At 39.4% G+C, this 18,879-nt stretch overlaps 1 protein-coding gene across 1 annotated transcript in view; it reads right to left on the bottom strand.

Moving 5' to 3' along the window:
* Positions 1–10,464: 10,464 nt before the first annotated feature.
* Positions 10,465–18,879, bottom strand: part of LOC147912570 (oocyte-secreted protein 3-like) — a 51,965-nt gene continuing 43,550 nt past the window's right edge. Inside the window, exons 2-5 of the mRNA XM_087422866.1 lie at positions 15,794–15,972; positions 13,451–13,548; positions 11,505–11,643; positions 10,465–10,706 (exon numbers count right to left, since the gene is read on the bottom strand). Of these exons, the coding sequence (XP_087278992.1) occupies positions 10,632–10,706; positions 11,505–11,643; positions 13,451–13,548; positions 15,794–15,972 (491 nt within the window). The 3' untranslated portion in view covers positions 10,465–10,631. The remainder of the gene's footprint in view (positions 10,707–11,504; positions 11,644–13,450; positions 13,549–15,793; positions 15,973–18,879) is intronic.

Genomic DNA, 18,879 nt, shown 5'->3' with positions numbered 1-18,879 from the left:
TTGGACATCAAAATTAATATATTGAATAGGTAGTTACACAGAAGAGTTCAAAGGAGATAATACGTGAGTATAAGATCTCAGAGAATTTAACATATAGAAGATATTAAAGTGAACTCATATGTGGTAGGGGAGAACTGAAGGATCTTACCAAATCTTCTGAGAGGTCATTTTGTCCACTATCAATATGTACATAAAGTGACTTTGCATTGAATCCCAATTTTGGTTGGAATCAGGAAGTTATAAAGTCTCTAACTTTTTACTAAAATTCTATTGTGGAGTCATCGTTAGTGCTTGTTAAAAATGCAAACTCCTTGGCCAAATTCTCAGAATTCCAATTCGTTACATGTGGAGGGGGACCCAGATGTCTACATTTTCAATATGTATCCCAGGTCTTCCCTATACAAGAAGTCTTCAAAAACCACTGAGGGATACGGGATTTGCATTTGTTAGAAGTCTGAGTTAGTCTGTCCAGGTGTGAGAGATCATTTACTTTTTCTCTAGAAACAGCACTAAGAATATCCATCCAGAGGTCCTTATGTGTGTATTTCAAATAACTGGATTCTGGATGTGGACCAGACTCTATCTTGACAATGTATTGGTACATAACTCTCTTGGACTCAATGTCAGAATTTCTGTTACAAACAATTCCAATCACTTGGCATCTTCCTTTAACTGAAAAAAATAAAGGTCCCTCTGAAATAGCTGAGAATCTAGAGGTAAGAATTTGATACATATACATTTACTGTGAATGTTTCTCTTTTCGAAGTTTATTCCTAAGCATCATTATCTACAGCTGAAACCAAGATAACCCTTCCATCTCAGATATATAGAGACCTCTTCTATCTAATCAACTGACCCCACTTTCCTTACAGGATGATAAGCTATCGTTGGTGGGGGAAGGATATTGTGGACAAAGGAAGTTACCAGGAGTGAAGCCAGGTGGGGAAACAAGGCATTCCAACCTCAGCCATCCAAAGCAGACCATTTAGTGTAGGCTCTTAGCTATTAGCAATGTAGCAGCAGATTGAAATATTCAGATATGGAAACTCAAAGAAGCAACCTCATTTGATCACCAATTACTCACCACCTCTCTTAATACTCTGTAAATACCTGGCTGTTCTCCAGAGCAAGTCCAAATCATAGAAAAAAGGAGGTGCAGCCCTCCTAGCGCCAGAAAAACCTTCATCTGGTCAGAGCCTAAGGCAACATCCATTCAGGGAAGAGGAAGCTGGGAGAGGACCACCTACCTTGTGTTATAATAACTGAAGCCTGTCAGGTGTCCGCAATAATCCATCACTTTGAGTAGCTTGAGGAGAGCTTTTACTCATTATAAGAAAACCTAAAATTTAGCATTTTATTATTACAGGTGCTAAAGATTAATAAGGTGAGTAGAATGAAATGTATTATTTGAATGTTTCCATGGAAACTGTCTTCCCTGGGGTCAGGATATATTTGTGAATCCATTACTTTCAAGTGTGTGCTCATTGAATTTCAGAAAGCAGGTCATTGGGAGGTAATCTGAAAAGCACAGAGAGGCTCAACTTCCTTGCTGATGACTCTGAACCTATGCAGGAGTTCTTGCAGGTTTCTGTTTTTTTTCCTTAACATTTCCATTTCTGACTGTATATATTTCTAGGTGGGTGGTGGTGGTACCGAAGTGAGCAGCTTCAAGGAGCATTACATTTCCTGTACATCCCAAAGCAAAGCTCTGAGAATAGTTGGGACCTGGACGACCAGTTTTACCTGCTCCCAATATCGCCAGTAGGCAACATCGTCAAAGGCTAATTCTTAGTTAATGCAATATTAGGAAATACTTAGTGCTAAAGTGAAATTCCTCATTTTGTCACTTGGAAATCTTAATAAGTTTTTCTTAAAAATTCAGGACTTACTAAGAAAAAAACCTCAAATCATCATTTGATTCATATGTAGCATATTTTTTTTTCAACGTCAAATCATTTGCTAGAGATCAAGGACTGTACGGTGATTTTCAAACTTTTGCATGCATTCTAGTCACCTTAAGGATGTGTTATTACCAAGGTTTCTGATGCAGGAGTCTGAAGTGGAACCCAAGAGTCTGTAACACTAATAAGGTCCCAGGAAAAGCTGATACTGTTGGCCCTGGGTCCATACTTTGAGAATCATGATTAAGTGTTTGGTTAAAATTGGGAAATATAGGTCTCTCTCTATATAGATGAATAATCAATTTTGTCATCATTTGTAGATGAAGGGTATAATTATTAATTTTCCAGTCTGTTCTGAAAATGGAGGGATGCATAAATCCTATCCGTATGTTCAGAAATTTTTCCCCATTTTTATAGCCCAACCGATTGCCTTAACAAATTTCATCCTCAAGGGTAGGGGTCTGGTCTATTTACCTTTGCATTTGTGGTGCACAAAAAGAGATCAATTTTAAGAAACAGGAATAAAAAAAATGCAAACCATGAATTCACACTTGTTTCTGTTTAAGACTTCTCTGCACTTTGCAGGTATATTTTGTGGTCTGTGAGATGATTATGGATTATACCCATATGAAAATGTAAAGTTTTGTTATTTTTTATTTTAATATGTATAAGAAACATTAATGTGACACTAAACTCTTATTTGTATGGATAATATCGCCTAGGACAAAGTTAAAAAAGGAAGTGTATTATGATGCACCATCTCAGACTTCATGAAAACAGGTCCTATGCTCAGACATGCACATATCATGTTTAACCATTTATAACTACACTTATTCCCATTTCCTCACCAATCTGGAAAGTTGATGTTTATAAACAAATTAAGTTATGAAAGCGATTGGTGATTTATGTCTTACATCTACCTGGTCAAATCTCTTGGATGTTAGCCTCTTTGTGTTAAAGATGAAGGTGTGGATGATGAGGTTAGTAGCTCACATTTATAAATCCTGTCATTTTTAATCACATATTTGATTCTACTTTAAAAAATAATTCTTGAACTTGCCTCCTCCTCTTGAATCCTATCATTATAATTCAGGCCCTCGTCATCTCTTACACGACTCTTGCAATCCAGCTGATAATTTTCTGAGTCCTGTCACTTGATAAGAAAGCCAAGTATGGAACACAGGACTGCTCATTTAATTCTCTTCTTTTGGGGCCATATTACATTTGGTCCTGGGGTAGTTGGGACCTCCCTGTCGATGACCATTGCTGAAAGGACACTGACCATCTTTCTGTTCCTTGAACAGGCCAAACTCTTCCTTCTGTCTTGAATGTTCTTCAAATGGACATCTCCACTGATGGGTCTCATCTTTCATGTCTTGGTTTATGTCGCCTCCCCAGCATGACTTGCATTGAGCACCCTATCCAAAATAGCTATCTTTTCCATATCATTGTTTTTGTCTTTGCTGAATCACTTAAGCTAAATAGATAACATAACCTGGGGTTGTGTATTTTATGATTCTGACTCTGCCACTAGAAGGTGGTATCTATGAAGGTAGCTATTTGCTCACTGCTGTATTGTCATCACTGCCAGCTGATCAATTGACATTTCCATCATGACAAGGAATGGGAAGAGGCAAATGAAATTGACTGTGTGCTAGGGGTACACGGACTTTGCTTTTGGGAGGGAGTAGGGAGCATCTTATCCAAGGATCTAGTCCTTAAGGAGAGAGAGTTTAGAGGTTTTTTTTTTTCCTTGAAGGGTAATTAGAACTATCAAGCTTCCATAGGAGATATTAACAGAAAAATGTCACTTAAAAGAAAGCTGACCTGAGTCATTTTGCTTTATGAAGGAGAGAGTTCCCAGACCTCAAGATTCAAAATTTTGGTAAATATAAGGATTTGGGAATTCCTTGATTCACTCATTTTCAGCACTAGGACATTCCACAAAGCCTTTGAGAGCAAGTCAAACTTTTTGCACACTGTTTCTCCTGCCACTGCAGAATCCTTTTCCAATTGGGTGTTTATATTTGCGAGGATCTTGTGCATCCATTTTTTCCATTAAATGTCCAATTTCTACTTATTATTTTTTGTTTTAAAATGTCTTTGATAGGTAGGGAAAGCAATCTCCCTATTTCCCATTTGAGGGAAAGAAAGAGAGGGGGAGAGAGAGAGAGAGACCCTTGGAGTGAGTAATGGGCCCAAGTATAAAATTTGTAAGAAATCAGGCCACAGTAGCAGGAGTCTTGTTCACAAGGTTTACTCCCATTTAGATTTCCTGCCTTCCACGCTTTCCTTATGGAATGACAGTGGGCAGGCGATGTCAGACAAGATTTGATAATAGACTATCTTAGCATCAAAAAAAAAAAAAAAAATGGAGACTTCGAATAAACTCAGTTGAGATGGGTCCTCCTCACACTGCTCCCAACTCCACATCTGCTGTCCTGGTCCCTGACTAGGTTTTGCATTGCCCTTAACACAACAAGGTCTTGCACAATTAGGCTGCTGCCTCAGAAACAAATCAGGCCCCCACACTTGGGATACTGAGCCTGAGAGTAGGGTGGGACACAGAGTGGAAGGCAGGACCAAACCTGTCATTGGGGGAATGCTGACACGGAAGATGCCCCCTTCAACCTCCTTCTCCATCTGCCCCACTGACCACTCACCTTCCAATTATTTATCAAATGGGCTGATACTTGCTTTCATACAGCTTCTTCTTGTTTTTTCCATCAAAGAGAACACACTTGTGCTGGGAGTGGTGAGATAAACACCTGCCCCTCCATCTCCATCCCCCATCCCTTTTTCACAGCTTCCCCTAAAATTTCAACCTCATCTCAAATCACTATTTCTAACCTTTCTAAATTCCAGCCACACAGCTGCCTTTCAATATCATACCAATGTTAGATACTGCTTCTGACATCAGGGCTTTTGTCCTCGCTGTTTTCTCTGCCTGGCACAGTCACTCTCTTCCCATCCCTAAGAATATATTATCCGTAAGCTTTAAGATTATTTCCTCAGAGAAGGTTTTCCTCTCCCTCTCAAACTACGCCAGTTCTTCTTATTATTCATATCCATAGCTCCCAGTACTTTTTTTCATAGCACTGAACAAAGTTTATATAGCTGTGTATTAAGTTCTCCAGAGAAACAGAACCAATAGGATAAATGTAAGTATGTATATATGTGTGCATGTATGCATGTATTATAAGGAATTGGCTCGTGTGATTTTGGAGGCTGACAAGTCCCAAGATCTGTAGTTGGCAAGCTGGAGACCCAGGAGAACTGATAGTGTAGTTCTAGTCCAAAGGCTGGCAGGCTCAAGACCCAGGAAGAGCCAATGTTTCAGCTTGAGTTTGAAGGCAGGAAAAAAATCAGTGTCTGAACTCAAAGGCAGTCGGGTGGGAGGCATTCCCTTTCTCAGCCTTTTTGTTCTGTTCAGGCCTTCAACTAACTGGATGAGGCCCACCCACATTAGGGAGGGCAATCTGCTTTACTCAGTCCATAGATTCAAATGTTAATCTCATGCAGAAACACCCTCATATACATAGCCAGAATAACGTTAGATGAAATATTTTGACACCACATGGCCCTGTCATGATAGAATTAACCATCACAAGCTGCATGATTATATTAATAACATTGGTCTCTTCTCTGAGGTTGGGTACCTTGTTTCTAGAACCTGTGTGGTCTGCATAAGGTATTGGAGACAGATTACTTAAACTCTAGCAGAAAAAAAAGTCATGAATGTCCTTCCTGAAGTTTTCAGATGAGCAGCCATCAGACGTGTGGGCTCTGGGGTAGGTTTATACGGGAGGTGGAATCCCAGTTTGAGTCTATCTTTCATCAAAATGGCTCTAGGGAAGCTCTGGAATTCTAAAGGAAGGATTGGTCTATGGGGGGGTGGTTAAGAAAACTTGGTAATAGTGTTCTGGAGGAGAGGCAATTTGATAAGGGAGGAGAGTTGATAATGTGTAGTAATATAATTTAGTGTGAAGTGGTGCAAGAATGGATGAAGTACCATCAGCAGGAAGGAGGAACAGATGGGACAAGGATGATTTAACGGGAGGAAATAGGAGATAAGAAGAGAGATTAGTTAAATTTGAGAACTCTCAGACTATATATATATATATTTTTTTTTTTTAGCTTATTTGTTTATTGCAGTAACATTGGTTTATAACATTGCAAAAATTTCAGGTGTACATCATTGTACTTCTATTTCTGCATGGACTACATCATGTTCACCACCAAAATACTAATTACAACCCATCGCCACACACATGTACCGAATTATCCCTTTCACCCTCCACCCTCCCCCCTTCCCCTCTGGTAACCACCAATCCAATCTCTGTCCCTATGTGTTTGTTTATTGTTGTTATTATCTACTACTTAATGAAGGAAATCATACGGTATTTGGCCTTCTCCCTCTGACTTATTTCACTTTGCATTATACCCTCAATGTACATCCATGTTGTCACAAATGGCTGGATTTCGTCGTTTCTTATGGCTGAGTAGTATTCCATTGTGTATATATACCACAGCTTCTTTATCCATTCGTCCCTTGATGGGCACTTAGGTTGCTTCCAAGTCTTGGCTATTGTGAATAAGGCTGCAATGAACACAGGGGTGCATGTACCTTTGCAAATTGGTGTTTTCAAGTTCTTTGGATAAATACCCAACAGTGGAATAGCTGGATCATATGGTAGTTCTATCCTTGATTTTTTGAGGAATCTCCATACTGTTTTCCATAGTGGCTGCACCAGTTTGCACTCCCACCAGCAGTGTATGAGAGTTCCCTTCTCTCCACATCCTCTCCAACACATGTTGTTTCCTGTCTTGTTAATTATAGCCATTCTGACGGGCGTGAGGTGATATCTCATTGTAGTTTTGATTTGCATTTCCCTGATAGTTAGTGATTTTGAACATCTTTTCATGTGTCTGTTGGCCATCTGTATATCTTCTTTGGAGAAATGTCTGTTCAGGTCTTTTGCCCATTTTTTAATTGGGTTGGTAGTTTTTTTGTTGTTGAGATGCATGAGTTCTTTATATATTTTGGAGATTAAGCCCTTATCAGATGTATGGTTTGCTAAAAAGCTTCTGCACAGCAAAGGAAACCATCAACAAAACGAAAAGACAACCTAACAATTGGGAGAAGATATTTGCAAACTATATTTTTTGAGAGAGAAGATAATGATGTGAGCTCATCAATTACAACAGTATTAGCTGACCCAAGGAAAAGAGAATATCTAGAGCTAATTGGAACCACCCATTCTCAGTGTTTAGGAAAGAACAATCCAACCTAAGCAACTAGCTGGGAAGCCCCATGTCTCATCGTCATCAAGAAACTACCCTTTCATGGGCCGGCCCCGTGGCTTAGTGGTTAAGTGCGCATGCTCTGCTGCTGGCGGCCCGGGGTTCGGATCCCGGCCACGCACCGAGGCACCGCTTCTCCGGTCATGCTGAGGCCGCGTCCCACATACAGCAACTAGAAGGATGTGCAGCTATGACATACAACTATCTACTGGGGCTTTGGGGGAAACAATAAATAAATAAAAACAACAAAAAAACAAACAAACAAAAAAGAAACTACCGTTTCAAATTATTATCAGCCGAAGTCCACTCAGACCTGGCTCTTGCCTGGAACATGTCCAAGTCAAAGAAACAGGTAGAGGGTAACTCCATGAAGGCCTTCTTTATGCTGGATCACAGGTTAAGAACACCTCATGCAAGCAGTTGTTTCGAGAAGCTGAGAAGCCTGAGTGGGTTTATACCTAAACCCACACTTAGGTGTGATTGACTACTACTCAGGAGAACAAAGAGAAAGCCCTCAACACTTGTAATTTCACACTCCTGAGGTCTGAAGTGCAGGATGTTATCATATCAAATCAAATGGAAGCATTTTGTGAGTCATCTTTAGGATATGTTTAGGACTTTCGAAGTGCCTGGGTGGGTGTTTTCTGCAGACTAACCTTCACTACCATAGTGTGGTGGTTCTCAAAGTGTGATCCCCAAGGTAGCAACAGCAGCCTCTCCTGGGAACTTGTTAGAAATGCAAATTCTTCGTCCTGGGAGTGGGAGCCCAACAGCCTGTGTTTTCACAGTCTCCCCAGGTGATTCTGATGCATAGTAAAGCTCAAGAACCACTTCACTGTGTAGGGGGCCGCCCACGGGGGATGATTTGAAGGATGCTGAACATACTGGTTGAGGGGCTGAGGTACTAATTATTCACTGTTAGAGTTAATCTTTCTGGTTTGAAGTCTCTTCTCTATCTGGGAAAGCCTGGAGGATTCGCTCCATCTACTTCCAATTTTAGACAAAATCAAACTAGGTAGAGTTACCCTTTTAAAGAGATTTCAAGGGTCGAGTTAATCGCACATTGTTATCATTGGCCAGTGCAAGACTTCTCGATTTAATTGATCAATCAATCCCTCCTCCACCATTGGCAACTGTTCTAATGTAGTTAATCACTATCTTTTGAGTTGGTTTGTGTGCATGAATCTTTAATTATTTTAAATGGCATGATTTTAGATACCTCATTCTGTCTCATGGACTTTTCCCTTGCTGTTCCATCTGTCTAGATAGCCATGTGGCTGCTTTCTTTCTTCATGTCTTTATTCAAAACTCTCTTCTGAGTCCTTTTCTCCCTGCCCTGTCTAAAATCTCATACACATCTACATCTACTTTTTATATCCCTCTTCCTTTTTTATTTTTCCTTCTTTGCACTAAACATATACTATTTTACTTACCTATTTAGTTTTTCTTATCCATTGGGATGTAAGATCAAGAAGGGAAGAGATTTGTCTTTTGTTTTAATTAATGTATTTCTTAGGCATAAAACAATATTTTGCTCATAGTAATCTCTCAATATATGCTTGTTAACTGAATGAATGGTATTGTGGCAGTAACTAAAGTGCCAAATCACTGATGTTTCTATTTCAAATATTATTTTGTATAGAAAAATAGCCACTTCCTGGACTGAAGTCAATTGACAGTATGGGATAGTTTTGCAGTGCCCCTGGCTTGGGCCTCTTCAAAGGTACAAGTCCTAGAAACTATGAATTTTTGTATCTATCTGTCTATTTTATTGGTGGGAGGAGGTTTACTTTAGAATCCTGGCTTTTGTGCTTGATTTCTGCAGATTTTGGCAGGGTTTGGGTTGCTCTTTGAATGGCTCTTGTTTACTAAAACATTGGTAAGAGCTGTAAAATTAAAATAAAAAGGGTGATGCGTGGGGAGATGGTAGGTAAATAGTACTAGCAGTGGGAAAACTACAATAAGAGGAAGAAGAGTATCACAGTTAGCCGGCCAAGTATCAGGAACCTTGACACTGGGAACACAGGGAGGGCTATGCAAGGGGGTCTCTTTAGATGGGTTGCTGATGTTTCAAAGCCCAGGAAAGCACGTGAGCCTGACCTTGTGGTTCCTGTTCCTATACATGCACAGCACGAGAGAGTCAATCAGAATGATGGGTCAGAGGAAGCAAAAGCAAAGCAAAGCAAAACAAAACTTTTGAAATGGAGGCAGCTTTCTTTACTTGCAAGGCAAAAAGGTAGTCACAAGAAATTATAAGAGGATGCAGGCCCAAATGGCCAGTTTCTTAATACCTGAGGATTGCAGAGTCTTGGTCTTGCCCTAGGCAAACTGAGATCAAGGTGTCCTTTACCTTCACTGAGAAACTGAGCTGCTCCTTGTGAAAATGAAAGTGGAAAGGGCTGGGGCTGGGGCCACTATAGCTTCAGATAGTGTTTAAATTCAGGCAACCTGGACAAGCAAATTGAAAATATCTATTATTAGTAATGCATGAGAAGAAGATACGTGGGAATTACAAGGGCAGGGTGACTAGGCAGTTAAGAACTCATCCAGGTTCAAGACGACAGAAGCTCAAAGGCCAGTTTGGACTTTGGAAAAACTCTATCCTGTGCCTGGGATCTCCTTTCACCCTCTCCACCACTCCACAAGAAAGTGGCAGTGCTTGAATCATTACCACAGAGCATACAATTGAGATTCCTCTGATGGTAACATGGCTTCTAAATTTAAAAAGGTGATAACCTTCACAAAAGTAAAATCTGAAAAGGTATCGTGGACATGATCATAACTTTCAGAGCTTTCTGTGCAAGTAGCCATTTAACACAGTTGAGACCAAGAACAGGATGGTTGCTGATATTGCTTTTATCCGAGGATGTTTCATAGTACGTCCAAGTGACTGATGGAGCGACACGTGGGTAGAGACAAAATCCAACCCTTTGATCTTGTATTACATAATAATTTGTTTGAGGGATCTAAATAGATCCTGTTCCCTCACCCTTATGAGCTCTCTATGATTCTAATGGGTTTCAATTTCTATTCACTCTCTTCCAAGCAAGCTCATTGGCCATAGTTCTGCATACAACTAGCAGCTGTTTTCAACAGCTGGGTGTTAAATCACCATTGAGAACAATATTGGTAATAACCTTCCCCCCAGCTCCTAATTTCCTGGTAACTCAGTCCAGCAGCTTAGAATGCTAAATTAGAAATGCAATAAACATGCACATACAATAAAATGTCAAGTTTTATTCATGGATTTGTAGCCCCATTGAAAGTTAAAAACACAAATGGCCTCTTCTTGAAGGCATCATGAAGGGGATTAGAGTAGATTAAAATAAATGAAAAACATGTAAATATATAAAAGTAGAATGCCACAAGACATTGTTAAACGGGGTTACTTCTGTGTTGCTGCTAAATGTCCAAAGGCACAAGCTTCTAAAATTCATAGACGAAAGGATGGATCAAAAACCTTTGAAGCGAGTAATTGCGTGGTCCATAAAATGGTGTTGACTGTGGAAAAACAAAGTTCATAATTAGCTAATATTTGGTATTTATGAGACCCAATATTCAGGGATATTGTTCAAAAGAGGGGGAGGACTCTCTGAGTTCATACCCATGGGAATGGAACCAGCTAAAATACGTAAGATTAGTTTTAGGATATCATTTTCTTATAACTCCTAGATATGAACTATATCCCAGATGGTCTTGGGATGTCCAAATTTTGACAATGGGAATAAAATAGATTCTCTCTCTTCAAGATTATAGAAAAAAAGAAAACCAAATTCAAGGGAATCTTGTACATGTTTGAAATTTTGTTGGAACTGGACTCAGAAGGAGAACCCAAATGACTTAGCTCATATGTTTCCTTCAGAGGGCCCTCCTCAATCTTAAAATATTTGGTCTCTTCATGGAAGATAAGAAAAATGTTCTAAACTCTGAACTTATCAACTCCTCCTTCCATCATAGTCACTGGTTTTGTGACTGACCTTAGTAAAGTAAAATCAGTTCTGAACTTAGCAAAGTAAAATCTTTATTGTCAAGAAAAAAAATCCCAGGGTGAGGAGAGATTTATAAGACTAGTAGGTATAGGGTCTTCCTCATATTAACACCAAGTATGGTGTGATACAAGTACAAGAGAGAGAACTCAATTTAACCCTACTTATATATCTCTACTACTGACTGTATGCCATTCAAACCTCATTGGGGATTTAGAGCTTACCTATTGTTACTTGCCCCAAATAATCCATTTTTTGCTCATAAAATACCCTCTTGGGCACATTAAATATTAGCTTTTGTGGTTATTCATACCCAAGATTCTCTGAAGTGGGCATAGCCACATCTCACACAGTATCTGTACTCTATCAAGAACCAGTGTTCAGCAGGTGGCGCTACGATGAAGACATTGCTCATCTCGGTGTTGTTAGACTCATCAGGTGAGGCATAGAGGCTTTGAAAGGAAAAAAAAAAACAAACAAAGCCAATTAAAAAGTAACACAAAGACTTAAGATATCATTCCTGAGACTGAACGTTGGGCCCAGCTGTTACTAGGCCTTGCTTTAACAGCTATAAGTTTTTATTTTGTTTTAAGAATAACACATTAGCACGTTGTGCTTGTATAGCACCCTCGGCCCCTCACCCCCTCACCAAATCCTTCATTGTAGGATAATAAATGATGCATACAGAAACTGTTCTCTGTTAAACTGAGAAAAGCTATTTCAGGAAGATATTCACGGTAAGATTTGCTTGAAAATACTAATAGGTCTAAGGCAAGATTTTCCTAGAGTCTCTTGAAGTTTATTAGTAGATTACCAAAGAGCTAATAAAGTCCTATTCCTTTTATTGGAAAGACTACATCAGTCAGGAAGCAGAGAAACAAGAGCTTACTTACCAGCACAGCATGCCAGATCATAGTGACGTAAGGTAGTGGTTTTTGAGCCATTCTACCTAGAATTAAATCTAGGACTTTCTAGCCAAGTGATGTTGACAAATCATTTAATGTGTCTGTGCCCAAGTTTCTCAGACATTAAACAGGGACAATATTATTGACTCATGCCTAGGGTTGATAATGACAATTAAAATGCCTGAAGTTCTTGTAAACTTGTGGTTGGCACACAGTAAGTGTTAATAAATGAAGTTATTGTTATTAGCAAGGGTCAAACAGCATTTTTGCTCAAAAACTGTTGCCTGAAAGAAGCTGTGCTTAGCAAACTTTCTAACCTTTTCTCTCTATTCAACTCCCACTGGCTTATAAGAAATTGTATATTTACTGCCTAAACTATAGAATTTTTCTTGTTAATGGGCTGTTGGGTACTGTTTTTCTTTTAATTTTTTAAGTATCCAGAAAAGAAAGGTATATTTTGGTCCACTCTCCAGGAGTGGAAACTATAGGGGAACAATTTTACCTTTTCTAGGCTCTCTCTTTTCACTTTCCTCTGGGGAACAGGAAAGTGTTATCTGATGGTAAATTTGGGAAAAGGAACTGATGATGCTTCGTTTAGTCTCACTGCATTTCTCTTTGTGGAGCCAGGCTGTCTTCAGCGGGCCACATCTGGTCTGGTCTGCAGCCAGGAGGCCAGCTTACTGGAAAGGATCTTTGCAGGCAAGGGGGAGACCTGCAATTTTCCAGTACGTCTTTCCCCTGGGTCAGCAAACTCATGTCTTGGTGGACTTGTAAGAGGGTTTCTAGTTGAGGACCTAAAGCATCGTTTGCCAATTGGCTTTATTAGAAATAAAGCTACATTCTGATCTACATCTTCTATATCCTATGATTTATTACTTAGTTGATTTCAAATGGAGGCAGGAAATGGGTTCTTATTTATTTGACCTCCCAAATCCCAACTCATTTGCACAACTCAGAGCTTCTTGAATTGTGGAAGAGTCAAAGCCAATCTGTACACCTAAGAAACCTCCATAGATGATGTGTTTCGAGAGCTGGGGCTGTGAATTAGGTTTGGCAGCATGTCCTCATAAGCTATAGGAGAGTAGATAGAAAGAATCGAGGGTCTAGAATTAAGAGGCGAGGTCCACTCCCGGCTTTGTAACTTGACATAACTCACTTGTCCTGAGTTTTGACCTTTGAATAGTGAGCTGACACAGAAATTAAATAACATTGGCAGACACACTGTAAAGCTGAGAAGCTAGACAAAAACAGTCATGATTTTCAATTTCATGATTTCATCATTAACAATAATGACAAATTTCAGCAAAAAGCTATTGGTATTTAAGGGAGGAGCCAATGGGTATTTTGGACTGACCTGGGAACCGTACACTCCAAACGAAGTTCAGCAGAGATGAACCTATTCTTTGGTGTGTAGGTAAGCCAGGAGTAAATGACAGTTCCATCAAAGAAGACCTGGTGGGAAAAGAGACCTTTGAAATGTGTTCAACTGTCAGAACATATTTTAATATATTCAAATAAAAGATTGGCCACTCCGAGGTCTCTAGAGGTCATGATATTTACCCCAATTAAGGTAATTAAAGTTCTCTCTGGCAGAGCAGAGGCACTCAACTTCACCAGAAAACAGAACAGACACACATGGCAGAAAATTTTGAATAGAATTGGCAACTGAGGGTCAGTCAACCCCGAAAGTTTTATGTTAGACTCTTCAAATCAAAAGTCTAGGCAAGAAAATTTTTCACAGCTGCTTAGGAGAAGAATTGTTCCATAAGGAAAGGATTTTCAAAAAGACAGTTACTGTGGGGTTTTGCAATACTTTATATGATCTCTGAATTAAAACATGATATTTTCTCTTTACTTCTGGTCTCCAAATCCTTGAAAACATTAGACAAAAAGGAGGACAGCTAATTAAAAATTATGTATGTGTGCTAACCAACTGAGTTTTCTGAACATAAAGTATGTGTTCCTCATAGGGAACATTTGAAATACATTTGGTGTTCAACAAATGAGATAATTCCTATCATCATATCATCCTAGGTTTAATTCTGTAACTATTTGCATGTATTTCCATCTAACTTTTTTAGCCCTCCTGTGTTGACACTATTGAGATCATACTATATGTTAAGTTTGTATATCTTCTTTTTTCTTACTTTCATAGAGAGGTTCTCATGTTGTTAAATTATTGTATAAATATATTAGCTGCATAGTATCCTATAAGATGGATGGATCATGTATTTTGTGGGGTCTAAATGATTTATCTGGTTCAGCAATTCAAATCAAGGAATAAGATGGGAAAAAGGCAATTTTAAAAGTATGAAATGCCCTCATCTGGATTGTATAGCACTGAAGCCAAAGTTTAGGCTGTTTCCATTGTCATGATTCTAAGCTCCTTAGTGAAAGGCTGCTTAGAACACTAAGCAGGGAGAAAAGGCAAGTGTGATGATTTAGCCCAGGACATTACTGGCAATTTAGGCTGGATAATTCTTTCTTGGGGGGTGGGGGTGCTGTCCTGTGCACTGTAGGGTGTTTAGCAGCATCTCTGGCCTCTACTCACTAGAAGCCAGTAGCACCCTCCCCACCCACTTAGTTTTGACAACTAAAATTGTTTCCAGACATTGCCGAATGTCCACTGTGGGGCAAAATCATCCCCACTTGATAATTATTGGTTTAGGCTATTGCCAAGGACAAATGCTTTTAACCACAGAAAGTATCTCAAATGCCTTTGGATCTCTGAATGGCAGGTGTAGAGAAGCATATCTGAGTCACTAGATCTCACTGTGGGGGACTAGGGCTGGTGCAATGGCGTGTCTTGGACGAGCATAAACTGTGCTCTCACCATAATACCTATGGGTCAGTGAAGAGGATCCATTGAAAGAACTTCCAACATGTCTGAGTTATCCCTTGCCTGTGACTTGAAGGCCAGGTTCCTGGCAGAAAATATTTAGCCCCATGTTTAAAGCAGTGCGAATTAAGTTGAGATAAATTGGATATATTATACTTACCTTTGGTGTGATAGAAATCTCCTATATCAAAATCTTCCAAGCTTTCCTTACTCCTATGTTGATATAATATGGGTACATTTCCAATAATCTTTTGTGAGATACAGAAGAACAAGTAAACTCTATTTCTAGTTCAAGACCCTCTCAGATCATTCTCTCCTCCAAACTTCCCTGGCAATTTTTTTTAAAACCATCGTTATACATTCTATAATTCGAGTTGCTAATCCTAGAGTCATAATTGAAAATAAAACAAAGGGCCGATTAGAATAGATGTCAGCAAATCTGGCTCTGCTATATATTAATTTCTGGAGTGTAATTACATTGCTGGCGTTTATGCCTCAATTACTTAATGTACATAAATGGGAATGACATCAACCTCAGAGGAATATGAGAATTAGAAAATGTGTGAAAATGCCGGATAATGTATCATGCTATACATTTAATGGGAGTTCTACCCTAATAGACCATACGCTTCACAAGAGAAAGATCTTGGAGTTTCTTATTCATTCTCAATGTTCTACACATAGGTCTTTGGTGAATGAATGGAAACAGAGAAAAGGTTTTTCGTGTTCTTTCTAGGCATCTGCTCAGTCTGTGGTACCAATTAGCAATACTAGTAGCATATTATAATAAGAACTAATGTAAAGCAATGCTTCTAAAGGTTTTACGGATGGTACGAGGTAAAATGATGTTTCTCTTACCTGTGTGACAATTCCACAGAGATTAACAGGATAATAAAATTCAAGTTCATCTGGTCGCACTCGAATTGCCTGACAGCCAGTCCCCAGAAGTAATTCGTCAAGGCCTACCAATTCATCTCTATAAAATAGTGCTCTTTTGGCAATAGCATGGAAATGAAAACGGCTACATTCCACCAACACTGTTAAAAGAGGCAAAGAAAAAAAAAATCAGTCAGCAATTCTCTTTGAATGAACAGCTCAAAGAAGTTTGAGCAGGATTAGGTAACATGAAGGAAGACCATGTTCAGCTAAAAGAAATGAAGCTTAGAGATTTGTGTAAAAACTAATTTCCTTCACGGTACTACATCCCTCTTTCTACCTCTCTCAAACAGTCCCCTTTCGTCCCTGGCAGTCTCAGAATGGCCAGAATCAACTTTCACAGCACTCAGAACTTTTACGTGAGAAGGAACCACAGTGGCATCTCCTTGAGCCTCTTCATTTTGTGGAGGAGCAGAGGTCCATGTCTTTATTAGGGCACTCCTGCTATGTCCTAAGTTCCCCAATACCTGGTGTCCTTGGAAAACTTGAACTCTCTGAAAATAGATCCCATGTTTTAGCTTTTTGCCCATGGCTGTGTGCCACACAGAAGCAGATGTGCCATAAATATGGAAAGAATGAAATGACTCTTTCAGAGTCACAGAACTAATAAAGAGCTGTGACTGAAAATCATGCTTGGTTCATTGCTCTTTGGACCACCTTATATTACCTCGGAACCGCAGACTGTTACGCCTGACCTAGACATCCCCCCTCGTTTGCGAGTCATCTCTCCAATTAGCTACTAGATATCCAAGTGGATATTTGAAATAGTCCTCTCAAAAGTTGCATGTCCAATACAGAACCCTTGATTTTACCACTCTTTCTGCTTTCTCTCCATCACAGTCAATAGCACCACAATCCATCCAACTTCCAAGCCAAGAGATGCTAGGATTTATTCCCAATTTCTTCTTTTCCTTCCTCCCTGCATCTAGTCTACCACTGAATCTTCTCACCTTTACCTTCAAAATTTATCTCATGTCCATTCACTTCTCCATGATCAACGCGCTGGCCCACACTACCCCTGTGTCTCTCCTGGACTACCTCAGTAGCCTTGTAAAGGGGCATCCTGCTTCCAGTTTTGTTCTCCTTCTAGAGCAGCCAAAAATGTGAACACAGATAAAATTTTTTCACCGGATTGCATACAACTCTCTAATTGCTTCCCATTGCAATTTGCCTAAAATCTGAAATCCTGATGGCCCGTAATACCTTCATTGTCCTGGTCCCTGAATCTCTCTCCACCTAACCTTCCTTGATTCACTAAGCTCTAGCCTAGTGGGTCTCAACCTATCAGACTCAATGCTCTAATTTTATAATAAGAAATTTTAATGCTCCCTTTATTATCCTTAAATAAAACTCATAGATAATCTATCTACACACATTTCTTTAAAAAGTCACTATCATTTACTAATTATAGTATAAAAGAAATAAAAGGAAAGCAATGTATCATAAAGTAAAATGTATATCAATGTGTAGATACTCAGGGAGACCTATAGAAGTACTCTGACACTTACATCAGAGTCATCATGGGTGAGACTGCTGCTAATACAGCCAGATGTAGAGCTTTCAAGGACCAGAGTAGCCTTCCATTCTCTCAGTAGTGAGAGTTTTCCAGAATGATGAACATAAAGTTCCAAGCAAAACAATATGCCATTTTCCCTTGGTTTATATGTATAACCTGCATAAAAAGACTCTTTGTTTATATGTAAATGAAGGGTAAATTCCAGGTTCAGATTATAAACAGGTTGGCACCTATATGAAAGAATGGGGAAATATTTGAAATTCTTATGGGACAATTCTTTGCTGTATGGGATTTTACCTTGACTTGCAGGCTGTATAGCATATTTGCTTTCCCTCCAGTCTTGTTCAGAATGAAGCAGCATAAATTTCAGCATGCCCCAGGGAGCAGTGCCTTTTGGTTTTAATAGCCACTCTCTAGCCACACTGACCTGGAGGGTCATCGAGGTTGCCACCCTCTTCCCAATTCCTTATACCGTGGACTGCTTTTCCTCTGGGTTTTTGCCTTGATGTCTCCTCTTTCATGTCCTAGTTCAACGTCACCTTCTCGGAAGACCTTACATGAGTATCCTAGTCAAGCAGTTTTTTTTTTTCTTTTCCATAATTATTGCCATTTCACATTACCCTACTTATTACACTATCATCCTTATCATAATCTGGACTTAGTGGTTATCTACCTATTTATAGTGTCTTTCTCTCCAACTACAATACAGGATCCATAGAGATAGAAGCTGTTTACTGACATATTTTTACTGCCAGCAACAGTCAGATATATGGTAGGTAAATAGATGAGGAAAGAAAATGTGAAATGGAAACAACATTCGGATACCGTCTGTTCTAAATGCTGGAAGGACAGAAACAGAAGTGTGTCATGGACCTTGCTTTCAGGAAAGGAAGAAAGATCTCACTCAGGTTCTAGACCTGTGTGAGGGTCCTGCAGTATCATGGTGTTACTATGGTAACAGAAGTAGCCCAAATAAAGCTGCCTGAGCCTGAGTTCACTAGGGCAAGATTCAGTATTAAGGGTGAGCATAGGGTATAGAAACTGCACTAAAGCATAAGGGACACTTGACAACAAGCCCTGACAGTCTCATGTGCTTCTTTTGCCACCAGGTATATCCTACTACTGGTAAAAAAATTTAATTCCATTGTATAAAACTTTGAGAGTTATTTATATTTACAAAGCACCTGCATATTCATTCTTTCTTTGGACCATCACATTTCTATTATTATTTTAAGTTTGAACTTCTTAATATCCTTGGGAAATTGAATAAGCATCCTCCATATTTGACAGACGAGGAAAACAGGGACTCAAGGGCTTTGGGTGGCCAACTTTAGAATCTGGCCAGAGGCCATCTTGGCACAGTCAGGCCAGGACTCCACCACATCAGACAACTTGTTTACGAGGGATTATTTGCTTAGAAATTAATTCTCCCTTCCACAATCCTTCATCAATCTGAAGTGGTTTTGTGAAGATGATGGCAGCTTGGGGAAGG

This window comes from Ceratotherium simum, chromosome 34 (assembly GCF_057802395.1).
Source record: "Ceratotherium simum simum isolate JZ-2026a chromosome 34, ASM5780239v1, whole genome shotgun sequence".
NCBI classification, from domain to species: Eukaryota; Metazoa; Chordata; class Mammalia; order Perissodactyla; family Rhinocerotidae; genus Ceratotherium; species Ceratotherium simum.
Note: the sequence above shows the minus strand (reverse complement) of the source record. Positions and strands in the feature narration are given on the sequence as shown.